The sequence below is a fragment of the Triturus cristatus genome, chromosome 4_1 (assembly GCF_964204655.1).
Source record: "Triturus cristatus chromosome 4_1, aTriCri1.1, whole genome shotgun sequence".
NCBI classification, from domain to species: Eukaryota; Metazoa; Chordata; class Amphibia; order Caudata; family Salamandridae; genus Triturus; species Triturus cristatus.
The window spans coordinates 643,210,264-643,224,137 of NC_140585.1; the positions used below are offsets into that span (position 1 = coordinate 643,210,264).

General features: G+C 42.5%; 1 protein-coding gene across 8 annotated transcripts in view; it reads left to right on the forward strand.

Annotated features, from left to right (window-relative positions):
• ATP2B1 (ATPase plasma membrane Ca2+ transporting 1) overlaps positions 1-13,874 on the forward strand; it is a 475,107-nt gene that overhangs the window by 328,160 nt on the left and 133,073 nt on the right. For all 8 annotated transcript variants that reach the window (XM_085653032.1, XM_085653026.1, XM_085653033.1 and 5 more), the window contains 3 exons: positions 5,717-5,896; positions 6,006-6,093; positions 8,952-9,058. In XM_085653032.1, coding sequence (XP_085509158.1) covers positions 5,717-5,896; positions 6,006-6,093; positions 8,952-9,058 — 375 coding nt within the window. The remainder of the gene's footprint in view (positions 1-5,716; positions 5,897-6,005; positions 6,094-8,951; positions 9,059-13,874) is intronic.

Genomic DNA, 13,874 nt, shown 5'->3' on the forward strand with positions numbered 1-13,874 from the left:
GTTACTTACTACACCTCCAAAGATGCAATCTAGCCTACACGTCTATTAGACTGCACCTTGCAGCCATAGCAGCTTATCTACAAAACAGGCAACATCTATCACTCTGTACCTGCCATTAAAGCCTTCATGGAAGGCCTTAAAAGAATAATTCCCCCCAGAGTGCCACCTTCACCTGTGTAGAACCTAAACATCGTCCTCACAAGACTAATGGGGCCTCCCTTTGAACCTCTGCACAAATGTGAACTTCAATTCCTAACATGGAAAACTGATTTTCTTGTAGCCATCACTTCCCTCAGAAGAGTCAGTGAGATACAAGCACTCACCAATCAAGAACCCTTTCTGCAAATGCACCATAACAAAGTGGTTCTCCATACTAATCCAAAATTCCTCCCTAAAGTCATTTCTCCTTTTCACCTAAATCAAACTGTGGAACTGCCCGTCTTCTTTTCGCAGCCACAGACCGTTGCAGAAAGAGCTCTCCACACATTAGATGTCAAACGAGCCTTACTCTACTACATCGAGAGAACATAACCCTTTCGTAAGACAAAACAACTGTTCGTTTCCTTCTCACCACCACATAAAGGCAACCCCATCTCCAAATCTGGGATAGCTAGGTGGATTGTCAAATGCATTCAGATTTGCTGCCACAAGGTAAAACGAATGCTATCTGTTCCCCCTAAAGCCCACTCTACACGCAAGATAGGGGCTTCCATGGCATTTTTAGGGAACATCCCCTTAGATTATATCTGCAAAGCAGCTACATGGTCAACACCGCACACTTTCACTAAACACTATTGTGTAGATGTGAAAACTAAGCAACAAGCTAGTGTGGGCCAGGCTGTACTCAAAACATTGTTTCAAACCACTGCAACAGATACTGGTGGTTGCCGCTAGGGATGGGTACTGCTATATAATCTATGCACAGTATGTAATCTGCAGCTCATATGCCTCGAACGGCAAATGCTACTTACCAGTATGCATCTGTTCTTGTCATGTAGAGCTGCAGATCTACACACGCCCACCCGGCTGCCTTTATCTGTTCTAGTTTATCTTATTTAGATACAACGCACAATTGGCATCTTCACTGTTTATTACTACGCTCCATCATTTCCCTGCTGGCGAAAAGCAATCTGAGAATGGAGCCAAAGCCCATGCGCAATACAATCCAAGGGAGGAGTCACATACCTCGTGACTTCCAAAGACTTTCCAAGAGGAAAAACAACTGCAAACATCCAGGCCCAACACCAGATGGCGATCTATGCACAGTGTGTAGATCTGCAGCTCTACATGCCAAGAACAGATGCATACTGGTAAGTAGCATTTGCCTTATCAGATCTTCAGGTTCACTCTGACCAAACACAGTTCCAATACATTCTGAAGACTTTGGTAGTCTTTGCTTCTGCCAACCTCGTTCCAGAATGGATTATGACCCCAGCAGATACAGCCCATTAACATCCAGGCCAGCGATGACTAAAAAGCACGCCATTGAAAGAAAGAAATCTAAGGATCTGAACAGCCCCACAGACTCCTTAATCTTGCCCAATTGGCAATACTCACTCCTCCCCCCCCCCCCCCCCCCCCCTGTCTTGAAAGGAATTTAGACTTCTGTACGTACATGGAAATGGTTAGTTTAAGATTTTGGAGGTCCTTATGTTAGTTTAAAGCTCATTAAGCATTAGGAAAGCCATCTAGTAACAGATTTCCAGTTCATATATGCAAGTGATTTAACTGGGTAAATTGCAGCCTTCAAAATATGCTCCAGTCTTGCCAACGCAGTAAAATATTTTGAGGCCATCCATGACTCCTCTGATAGAGGGGAGGGGGCTGAAACACCTGACATATCAATTGCTGACTGTTGCTTTGTCCTTGAGGCATTCATGCCAACTTGAAGAGCCACAATGGTATATGTGCTTACTTAATAGTAAGAAAACACTGGCCATCCAAACCAAGACATCCATCCCTTTTCTTTTTCAGAAGACCTGAGACAATGGACCATGCAGAGACTTAGTTTAGCAGAAACATCAAAGTAGGAAAATTAGAGTGACACTCTTAGTTATTGAAGAATGTCACTACCTTAAGGTCAAGCATTGTAGCTAGGTGCAATGCTCTAAAGTTCATGAAAGCTTCCATAGTAATTTGTCTTACCCAGTAAAGGCTTGACAGTTATGGCCTAGTCCTCTGACCCTCTGAGAAACATTAACAGCCCTGTTAACATCCTAGAGTATTGGGGGAGCTGGAACAGTTATTTGCACCTGAGTAACCTGAATAACAAAGGAAGTTCCTTGATTAGAAAACTTCAGTGTACTTTAGCCCTGAGGAAGTGGTTGGTATAGAGGTGTGAATTGTTAGGAAGGCCTTGAATTAATGCACCAAAACTGACAGAAATTTAGGATGATCACTAGAGCCATTGGGAAGGAAAGTTGGGTTGGGTTGGGTTCAAATTTCAACTAGTCCATGTATCTTAACTGTCTGGTAGCTCTCTTAGGGGTGTTTAAAGCCCAACAGTCCATAGTAAATGCTTTTCCCCCTAAAAAATCCTTGGATCCTAAAGTGTAACGTTACGTTCTCAAGCTTGTTTTTGAGCATCCTCTAACAGAAGTGTGCAAGCTTTACCTACTGGATCCATGAAACAACCCTGCAGTAGAGGTGAAAGCATGACAGAAAATTTGAGAAGAGCACTAAATCCCTGCCATTGTGATCTAAATCACTCCTGCCTATGCTACTTCACTTTCATCAGCACTCTGAGAATCAATGCAAAAGGAGGAGTGGAGAATGCACATCACTTTCGTGTCCCTATAATGCAAGAATGTGTCCATGCCCACACTCATGAATACAGGCCTTAGCTGAAAATGAAGATCCTTTTAAATTTAGTGAGATGCAAATAGTTCTGTCAAGCAAACCTCTGGCTGGCAGACAAGGCCTTAAACCTCTTCAGGTTCTACAGTAAATGCAATAATTCTCTATGAAGAGAATCCAAACTGCCATTATATTGCTCTGATTTTGCACATACTTCACCTCAATGGATTCCCCATGGTCCAAAACAGTTGTCCCAGAGGTATTTTGTGGCATAAAACCGCATCTATAAATCTTAGCTTTCCAAATGGTTGACACACTTGTCTGTCACTGCACTGTACATGGTCATTGGCTTTGTATTTTTGAGTCGTGTCTCATTTCAGACATTTCTATATAAGTCTCTATAACCTGCTCTGCTTATGTTACTCAATTATTTAAGCAGAAGCCCAAAATATGGTATAGTCGTTCAAGGGATCCATTTGTTCCAACCATTTTTGAAGTTCCGATCGTTCTTTCTCCGATAAGGGTGCATGTTCTAAACAAAACAACCCACCTACTGCAAATGTTAAATGTTTTTCACTTTATAGATGTCCGCAGAAAACCGCTTCCAGAAATATAGCTTAAATTAAATCCAGAATTTGAAATCGCCAACCTTCTAATAGTGCTTGTGCACAAATGTGCCCCCTTTTTCTGGAACATGGATAACATGTAATTGCTGTAAACATTGATCCCCCTACTGTGCCCATTTGGAGATATACTGGACCAGGTCTGCAGCTCCTGAGTGTGTCGATTGAGATTTTCTACTTATAGAAAAGAGGACAAGGTTAAAATGGGCCACGGGTGGACATAGGCTGCACTGAGAGATCACAAACTTAAGCTCAAGTTTGTGATGAAGAAAAGGGAGAAATCCAACAAAGATCTCTGCAGATAGGTAATAGACTGCATCTGATTCTTTTGTATTGCTGGGTAGAACCGGTTTACTGTCTTTACGAGGCAGTTCTCAAGATTACTTGACATTTGTGCAGTAATAGTGCTGTTCACTTATCCACTTCATGATTCGAACATTCTTGCTACATTGCATGTGTTTTAAAAAAAATCTTATATATGCCTTCCAAACCTATTTCTCATGCGCTTATTCTAATTGGGAAGAAAATTGAGCCTGCTTTGATCTTGCATTTATCTGAGACATTTGCTTGTCACTTGACTGAAGCCAAAACCATGGTGAAGTGGAAACCTTGTGCTTATTAGGTTTGGTACAGATTTCTAAGAATATATCCAGTTATGTTGAGAACAGTACTCTGAGAGGAGAGGCCTTTAGCTACAATCCGTGCCTCCATGCCTCCAGATCTCTTAATTTGGAGTTTGTCAGTAAACCTTTCTCCCTGTCAGCTGAGATCACATTGTCAATACTCTCCTTCTCTCCGATCTCCAAGATAGTGGCTGTTCAGCCCATTTAAAACTTTGTCCTCAGTGGACCTTGCGTGCTCAGTCAATTTTCTTTTTTTTTTATTGTTGGAAAGTAGTGATTATCTGTGGAACCACATCTGGAGTAGTTGACACCCTTCCACATCTTTTTTTGTGAATTGAGTTCAGTGCTGGAGCACGCTTGCTGTGGACTTCAGTAATGCTGGAAGGAGTTGGAGGTAGTTTGGCAGACTGCATTCAAGAGGCATGATAGTGGTGGACTGAAAGGAGTGCATTCAAGATATCTGAGCCCTGTAACCGTTCTGACTCATGATGGTGTTATGAAGGAACTTAGGCCGGGTCCATAAATGCTGTACCTATTTTAAGGTGGCGGAGGGTAACGGGAGTAGCTATAAAGTTTTGAGAGTTTTAGGAGAACAAGTCCGGAAACTGATGAACCTGTTCTATTCGTTTCCATGGGCTTGTTTCCAGTACATATACCTATGTCTTTCTCGCACACAATCTCCATTTGCCCCACTGTTCATATGAGCAGTTGCCATCTCATGAGTAATCCATTTCTAAATGAATTTCAACAAACTTTTTGGCTCATTAGAAACCTACTTGCATCAAACAGTATTGCATGTTTATTCCACAACTCCATGCTCTGTAGAGGACAGAATGTTAGCAGGTTTTTCACTGCAATTGTTACTGCATCAGTACATTTTGTTTTGTATCGTCATGCGCGAAAGTGAGGTGGCATTGGTGTAGATATTTGAATCTTGCTTGATCATTGACACATTGGACTTAGTAAATCGTTCAGTCCCTCTTAATCGACTCTTGGTATAATGTCAGAGGCTTAGTTTAAGCATCTAATACATGACCAATAGATTTATCAAATATCAGTTAAATAGCTGGTGGTGGACTTGTTCCACAAGTTTGTCTTCAACTGTTACCTTTTTAATGTTTTATATCCCTTGGAAAAACTCATCAGATTCCACACCAATGATTTTACTGGTGATGCTCAGGTTAAGCAAACTTATAGTTTCACTGAGCTTTCTATGTGGACCTTGCTAACAAGCACTTGATCTTCCAATGTGTCCCCAAGTCCTCAAATTGAAGTTTAGCAAGACTAGCATCAAGTTGGGAATCATTTTGGTCGTTCAAGTAGGGTTGTCTGTCTTAGGCCTGTGGGGGGGAGAGGGGGGAGATTTGTTTGTTTTAATGTGTTGATCTATCATCTAAAGCTTTTAGAATCCTGCTAGGTAATCTTCAAAATGTTATTTTGTTTTTCAATTTATCTCAAGACCCAGGGGTTTATAAAAAGTCATTCACAATGAGATTTGCAGAAGTCCGCATTCTATGGTTGTTCAGACTCCCAGAGTCAGTGCGGATGGGTTGGCACTTTCATGTGTACCAGATTGTTCTGAATAACGAAATATAAAATCAATTAACATCTTTACCTGTGAGGTGTGCTTGAAGGTCTGTGAAAATCAAATAAACAGCTGTTTTTGTTAAACAGGTGCCAGATTCAATACGAAAATGCCAGCGTGCTGGTATCACTGTACGAATGGTCACTGGCGATAACATCAACACCGCTCGTGCAATTGCTACAAAGTGCGGTATACTGCACCCTGGGGAGGAGTTCCTGTGCATTGAGGGCAAAGAATTTAACAGACGGATACGAAATGAAAAAGGAGAGGTACATTTACTACCTACACATGTTTTTTTAAATTATTTTTATTTAGTTTTAACATTTTTACTGTACAGTTATAATGGGTAATGTTTTGACGTTTAAATCTTATTTACAGATTGAACAAGAACGCATAGACAAGCTTTGGCCTAAACTTCGTGTACTTGCAAGATCTTCCCCCACTGATAAACATACCCTTGTGAAAGGTAGATTTAATTTCATGTTCAATATTTTAAATATGCAGTAATAACTTCAAACCTCTGCTTCATTTACATTTTCTATGTGAACGTTATTTCCTGCAAATTTCTCATCTGCTGGATTTCCCTTAAGCTTGCCCAAAAAAACTGAAAAAGAAAGAATAGCTTTAATCCTGTTTGAGATGTCACAACACTGTGCATGTAGCAGTCCCTCAGATTTTAGCACTCCCCATCTTTTTCATGTGAGAATCTTTATTCCCATTTCTTAGTTTCTGAGTCTGTCCTCATTTTCAGTTGTGTGTGCTGTACTGAATCTGCTAGATTTCAGCCTGTATTTGCAGTGTCTTGCCTTACCTTGGATTGGTGATAAAGCTTAAGGATCCTTCACCCATTAATTTCTTTCTATATTAAAGGGGGAATGACTAGGCATTTTAAAACATGGCTGATTAAGATTCAATGAAATGACGAGTTCCATTTGTGAAAAAGCTGTCTCAAAGTGCAACAACCACTGCGGCATAGCAAAGAGGAGCTAAGGCCAGAAGTTCCAGTTGGAGTGAAGCTTTAGAGTCCAGACTATCTGTCTTCACATTGTTCAGTGTCCTCTAGAGGAGGATTTCTCATATGCCATAAGAGACCAGTTCACCTGATGTTTAGAGGAAAGAGAAGTCAAATAGTTTTACTCCTTGTTCTTCCTTACAGAAATTGAAATAGGTGGGAGTTGACACATGGTCCTCTTTTAGTTATCACTCATGCAGAGCGCCTTTCACGGAGTTAAATATTCTGGTTTGCACATGTTGCTTTATATGGTTCGGCTACTACTGTCATCTAGTTTCATATCTGAAAAATTGTAAATTGTTATAATGAATGTCTTTTTCAGAAGTTAGGTGTGACTAAAATAAGTCATCCCTATTTCGATCTGAAATCCCCAATGACTTATGACAGAGACTACATTTTAACACTAGATATGTTTGATCACTTTCCACCCACATCATATCTAGTGCTGCAGTGGAGGACGAAAGACATTTCAAAGACTTTCCACGAAGTAAAGGAATAGCAACGCTGAAACTTTGGTACCTACTGAGAATGAAGTACATTGCCAACACAAATTTCCCAAGTCATACCTGTGGCACAAAATTGTAAGAGGATGATGTATTTTTGGAGGGGCGGCAAAGTTGTTTTAAAGAGCATAGAAACTAAACTATTAAGTGATGCAGCCCCGCTTGCGTAGTTGGTTTCATGTTGTCTGTTGAAAGCTCTTATCTTTGATATGATGAATTATGGCCAGCGCGTGCATTCCTTCAGTAGAATTAGTCCAACTTGATGATTTGGTGCAACATAAGCACTGCTGCCAGGAACGAATTCTGGGCAGCAGATGGTCTGCTGCCAGACTACAGATTACAATGGAAATTTTGCATCCTACTCAGGCTGAAATGAGGTCAAACTGGGATGTGCTTTTGATCCTAAAGAAGGCATTAGGTACAGATAGTTGGGGTCTAGTTGAAAGTCTAAGGGGTTGTATGAAGAAGTGAGAAGAACAGGACTAACTCCTCTCAGACTACCAGAGAAAACATCCTAGACACTGCAATATTAGGAGCAACGGAGTCTGCTACAAGGTGTCCAAGGCACCTGAATGCATAAAGGGCAATACCTTTTAGTCTGAGCGGTCTAATCAGGAGTCCTGGATTAGCCCAGTGTAGACAAAGGGCACGTAGTAGTGGCACTATGGTGTCTATTCAGTAATGTAATAGCAGCAATATGTGAGAAAGCATGGATGGCAGAGCAGTGGGTCACTAAAGCCTATCCAGAAATGTGATGGGAGCGAAACTGAATAAAATCTTTAGACCCCAATTTTGGAAATGGTTTTGGATAAGATGTGGACACCACAGTAATGGGTCTGTGAAGCCTGCCTAGAAATGGAATAAAAGCAATGCAGGGTGAAACCTCAACGCCACTGTAGTGCGTCTGTGAAGCCAACCAGGAAGCAGAATAGGACCAATGCAAGGTGAAAGCTGGATACCACAGTAGTAGGCCTGTAGAACCTATCCAAAAATATGAGGAGAAATTCAGGATACCACTTTGACACAACGGTAGTGAGGCCTGAAGCAGGGGTCTTGTAAAGTATTTAGCAGGGAGGAGGGTGATAAGGAAAAATAGGGAACTGCAGGTGGATTTGGGTAGTGGATATTTACATAGTGACAATTGCAAGGGAGATGTATGTTTAGTGAATAAAGGTAAAAGTAGGCAGCAGAGTTTCCAGTTTCTAGAAAGCCCAGACACGGACGATGACAAATTGATAACACCTTTTACTTTCTGATTTTTATCTGGATGGCTGGATTGGTTGTCTCGGGGAAGGTGAAGATACAGGCTTTCAAGTGAGAGTGGACCCTGAAGAAAAGTTGTGGATCTGGGACGAGTATCCCATTCCAAGACTTAGCCCCGCTGAAGTTGGGAGATGGTGGAATGAAGGAATGAATGAATAAAGGGAGGGTCAGAGGAGAACTTAGCTAACACTTTTAGTCTGCAAAGATGAGAATTTACTTAGTGCATGTGAAATAAACCCCAGACTGAATAAGGGGAGGAAATAATAGAAACCGAAGGATGATGTAGGCTGTGAATATTTTTGACTTGGTAGGCCCCCTTTTCTACCCTGTCTCCTGGCACTTTTTTGTCTTATAATGTTGCATTAATATTTTTACAGGAACATATTTCAATAGTTTTTGTTTTCAAAGTATCCGAATCAAATACATGTTTCACATGGCTTTAAAATTGCATTGTTTGCTGAAATTGTAGATTATAAAGTAGTGTTACATGTTTTAATGAAGATACTTTAAATTCACACAATTTGCCTTTTTTATTTTTAACCGTAGGAATAATTGACAGTACAGTCACAGAGCAAAGGCAAGTAGTTGCAGTCACTGGTGATGGCACCAACGATGGACCAGCACTTAAGAAGGCAGATGTTGGATTCGCTATGGTAAGAGTTTCAATTTTCAATTACTCCTTTAAATAAACTGCGCATAGAACCGCCATTGATGAAAGGAATCTAGAATTGGATTCTGTAAAGTCCATTCTGGTCCAAGTTCCTTATTTCTAGTTTATATGTTTGACTTAAAAGTGAGTTTACGACCTAGAAGCATTATTGAATTCTATATATTTCTTTCTTCGTCATTGATTAGTAAAATATTCAGCTGAATGTATGCTATCTAATGGCATGCTGTCTTTTGTTGGTAGTTTGGTAGGATTATCAAAGTATGATGTACTTTACATGAGCTATATTTCAAAAAATGTATAATGATATTTAAGAACGTTCCTCTCGCATATTCTAAATCTGGTTTATCTGGGTCAGGAAGTAGCCACATTTATTGTTTGATTTACAACCATTTCAGATATCTCAGAAGTTCTTTACCCTACACTAATTAGACTATTTATAAGGAATATAAACATTTGTGATGTGGCCGATGAGGTTATCTTTAGAGGGTCTGTCCAGTCTATCGAAACAGCCAGATTTGATAATATTTACCTCAAACAAAGTAATCACCGCTGTGGGGTTTTCTGGAGTTCGGTGACGTAGCTGCTCCCTTAGGTAGACAGGCTGTTTTGCTGCTATACTAAAATAGCAGTAACCAGGATCCTAAGCACACACTCCTAAGCTACTATTCAACTCTGAATAAATCACAAAGTGCTAGAATTAGTTTTGAAATATAGATTTAAGCAGATGATCCAAGTACACTGATGTACCTACAAAGAATGTATTATATCTTGCTCTGTCAAAAGCCATCTCATTTATGCGTCGGGCATAAGCAGTCACTGCTTTCTATGTTATAATAGGACCAGTCCTAGTGAGCATCCATACCTTGATGTTTTGATGCGTTTCTAAGAGAAATTCTGTAGCTTCTTGGTTCTACTACCTACTCAGGATAGCATGAACTTACACCTCCCCCATGGGTCACTGGCTAGGGGGCAAATTCCAGAACACTGTCTGATAGCACAGAAATCAGGATCTGCTGAGAAATATCTGTATTTCGTTATTTTGTGCTTGAGAGATGTTAATGGTAGGTGATCTGTTCTTTGGGGGTCCATGGGGTCTAGAGTGCAGATGAGCCATTGATAAATGCGTGTTCCTCATGAATAGGATATGTAGCATTTATAGATGAGGTGGGAAAGTCTTTATAGGGTAACTGGTCACCCGGAAGCAGTTTATGCCGGTGTTGGAGCAGCGGCAAACTAATCAACACCCAAGCCTACCTGCGGATCAGATCGGCCGGCCGACGGGGAAGTCGGGGAGTCAGACGCAGGAGCTTACTCTGCCTTCATTCCGGGGAGCGAGCCGGAGGAGCGTCCTGGGGGCAACGGCGACCGTCCCTCCTTTCCCCAGGGCGGTTTGTTGGCGGTTTGTCGGTGGCTCCCCAGTTGAAGGATTGCTTCCCCGGGAGCTAGGAGGGAAAGACGAGGCAGCGAAGGACACAGGCTGGGCGAAGCCTGCCTGCCTTAAGGCCCTTAAAGGAGCACGGACCCTTTTTTTTTTTTTTTTTTGATCATTCAGCCCGCTGAGGACGGGATTAAACTATCAAACGTTTCACCAGGCACTGAGACCGACGCTGGAGGCTGCACGCTGATACCAGGTCCTGGGAGAATCGGCAAGTAAGGCGCGCGCAGCTTTGCTTTGTTGCCCGTTGGTTGTCTTTGGGAGTCATACCAATTCCAAGACACCAGCTAATACTGAACATAAGTGACTGCGCTATATTGAAAAGATTGCATTTTATGAACTGCAAGTAACAAAAGGCCCTCTGAGTTAACAGCAGTAACTCAATCACCCATTTACACAACGTTTTTTTTGTTGTTTTTTTTGTTTTTTTTTGCTGGAAGTCACAGTAAATCATTTCGATTTGTCCAGCGCGGTACTATTTCGTAGGATTTCCCGTTGGTGGGAGCTGGGATCACTTCTGGAGTGGAACAGACAGTGCCGATACGGCTGCTCCCATTGCAGATGTGGCAGAGGAGATCTGACCTGGGACGAAGCCGCACTAGCCAGCATTAGAGCTAGAGGGCGTGGAAAACGTGCAGCGCTCATTTGGCCGGTAGTATTTGATCAAAGCCCTGTCGCTGCAGAAGTCCGGCAGTAGTCCCGTGAGCTTTTCCTCAGTCAAGTCCCCCTCTACTTTGTTGCCTTGAGATGAGATCTGGCAGGGTGAGGACGACGGCTCCCCAAAGGAAAAAGAAAAGCAAAGGGAGAAACGAGAGGACAGTCTCTGACCCAAGTCGGTCACCTATTCTGTTGCTGAGCGACACCGACACTACAACTGTTATCGAGCCCCAGGCCTTGAAGAAGCATTCTGATACAAGGGCCAGTAAATTAATTGGGAACCAACCGAAGATAACAACAAAATTCAACTACTTAAAGGACGCTGGGTCAGCGGTTTTTTCTAGCAACAAGAAAATCACCGGGCTCCCAACCCCCCTAAGCCCACTGGTGATTATTTCCAAGGATCGCTCAGTAAACGGGGGCCCAATGAGTGTTGACCTCAACATAAAGGAAATTGACACTGAATCAGTGGCGGAAAACAACAGGATTTTGGGAAATCTCAACTGTACGCTTCCTGAAGTTAGCTTAACCATCCCGTGCAGTCAAAACAGAGAATCTGCGCTTCACTTTATTAAGGGTATTAACACCTCCCTTATGACGGAAAAGCTAGGCACCTTCTCTGGGGGGGGTGGTTGCAACCAACAGGTTTCTCACTGTGTATGCAAATCTGAATCAGTGCATAATGAAACTGTAACGAACACAGAAGACGCTGAGGGTGTCATAAAGGAGCTTTCCTATCTCGAATCGACGGAATGGGCAAAAATGTTGAACTCATATGGGAATTCAAATCCTGGCTCTCCCAAGCCACCAGCAAATTCAAGGCAGGATAAAGGTGAGGTACCCTCGCAAGAAAATGCATGGGCCACCGCCCTTGATATCCTTCAAAAGTCAGCAGACGCTATGCTCTATCAGGCTGACAAAATGGATATACAAATCAGCCTCTTAAACACACTTGCCGTATACGTTGCCAAAATCGACGAAAGGATCTCAAATCTAAACAGTCTGATCAGACGGGCCCAGGAAACTGTAGATCGCCCGCAGCAAGGATGCGACTGCTTACCTATTGTGGAGAAACTCAGTTCGCTTCCGGGCATAATGGAAAAGCTGGTAGCAGACTTAAAAGAAATAGCAAAAGCTACACCTACCTCTGGGAACAGTAGCGATACAGACCCAGGAAATCCAAGCGAAGCTCGTCAATCTAAAACAGTCTTTAATTTAAGACCAAGTGTGGAAGAAATTGACAACTCCCTACGACCCGAAGAGAACACGGCGCAAAGTGGTGGCACGAGAGGGAAGCAGGTTACTAGTAGAGCCAGTTCCACCCCTCTCTTCAATTGAACAAGAAGAGGAAAACCCTGCGGGGAAAGTTAAGAGACAGAGAAAGCGGAAAGGATGCAATAAAATGAAAAGGGGCAAACAAGTCCTAAACCTCTACCCGATGTTTAGCAGCCTTGGACCACCTGGTGTTTCCGGAGATGTCGAGCAAGTAACTCCCTCTGTCCCAGGAACAACGGAAGCACAACCAATCAATCAAGTTTGTGACAAAGGGAAGAGTCTCACTTCCAGCCCGCCAATAGTAAAGGAACCACCAACGGTCCCTTCGGGAAAATACATGCCCATTGATGCAAAAGAACAAAAAACCACCACCAACTTGGCTCCCCCCAACATACACATCAAGCAGAACGAAATAGACGTGAATCATGCTCCGAGTCTTGCGACAAGGCCGCTTGGAGGCCCCATCTTAAAGCTGGAAGATGCAGCAACCTGTGCCAATCATCAACAGGGCCCACTCCCAGTAAATAAAAACTGGAACTTTGGTCATGTAAATAATGAAAAGCCTGACACTACGCGCAATGAGATCCCCTTCAAGGGTCCTTTGATAAAAATAGCGCAATTACCATTCATGGATAAAACAAAGGCAATGCCCAGGCCAAATAGCACAGTTCGGAGTGGGGACAACTACTCTACCCTCTTCTATCCAGAATACAAGTCTAAAGGCAGCCACGATATCCTAAATCGGGGTAACATTTTAAAGCTGATACAAGCGTTAGGTCTGTCTGATGAAATTACCTCTCAAGACGTAATCTCGGTAGAATTCATCGCACCATGTCAAGGCCAATCAAATGATTTTACAAAAATCACCTGGAAAACTGCTGAAGCAATGAACAAAATTTTAGGGCCAATCGACACCTTCAAACAATGGAGAATACTGATACAACCGGGAAGGGAAGAGGGTTACCCACACGTTTTACAGGGAAGCTGCGGTGTTGTAAATAGAAGCGTAGGGAGGGGTACAGTTTATTCCGTCCTTAGGGGAGCATGTGATAAAACTCCCACTTCTGCCCACCCAATGAGGAAAGCAAAAGAAGATGGGTGCACAACAAATAGGAATCTGGACGAGGTGGGTTCTTGGTCATGGCTGGCCGGCGCCCTGAATACAACCCGTCTTTTACGCTGACATCCTAGCAGGGTGGACTGCTACGATAAGATTCCTTTAAAAATCTGTTCATGGAACATAAATGGCCTCACGAACAAACTCGAGGACAACACTACCATTCCCTACCTTCGGGGTTTTGACATACTCTTATTACAAGAGACATGGCTCATGGCACCGCATCATCTAGAAGGCTTCAAAATCCACCACATTCCAGCGCACAAACTGAATCGTCCGGGAAGGGGGAGTGGCGGTCTAGCAGTTTATATATCA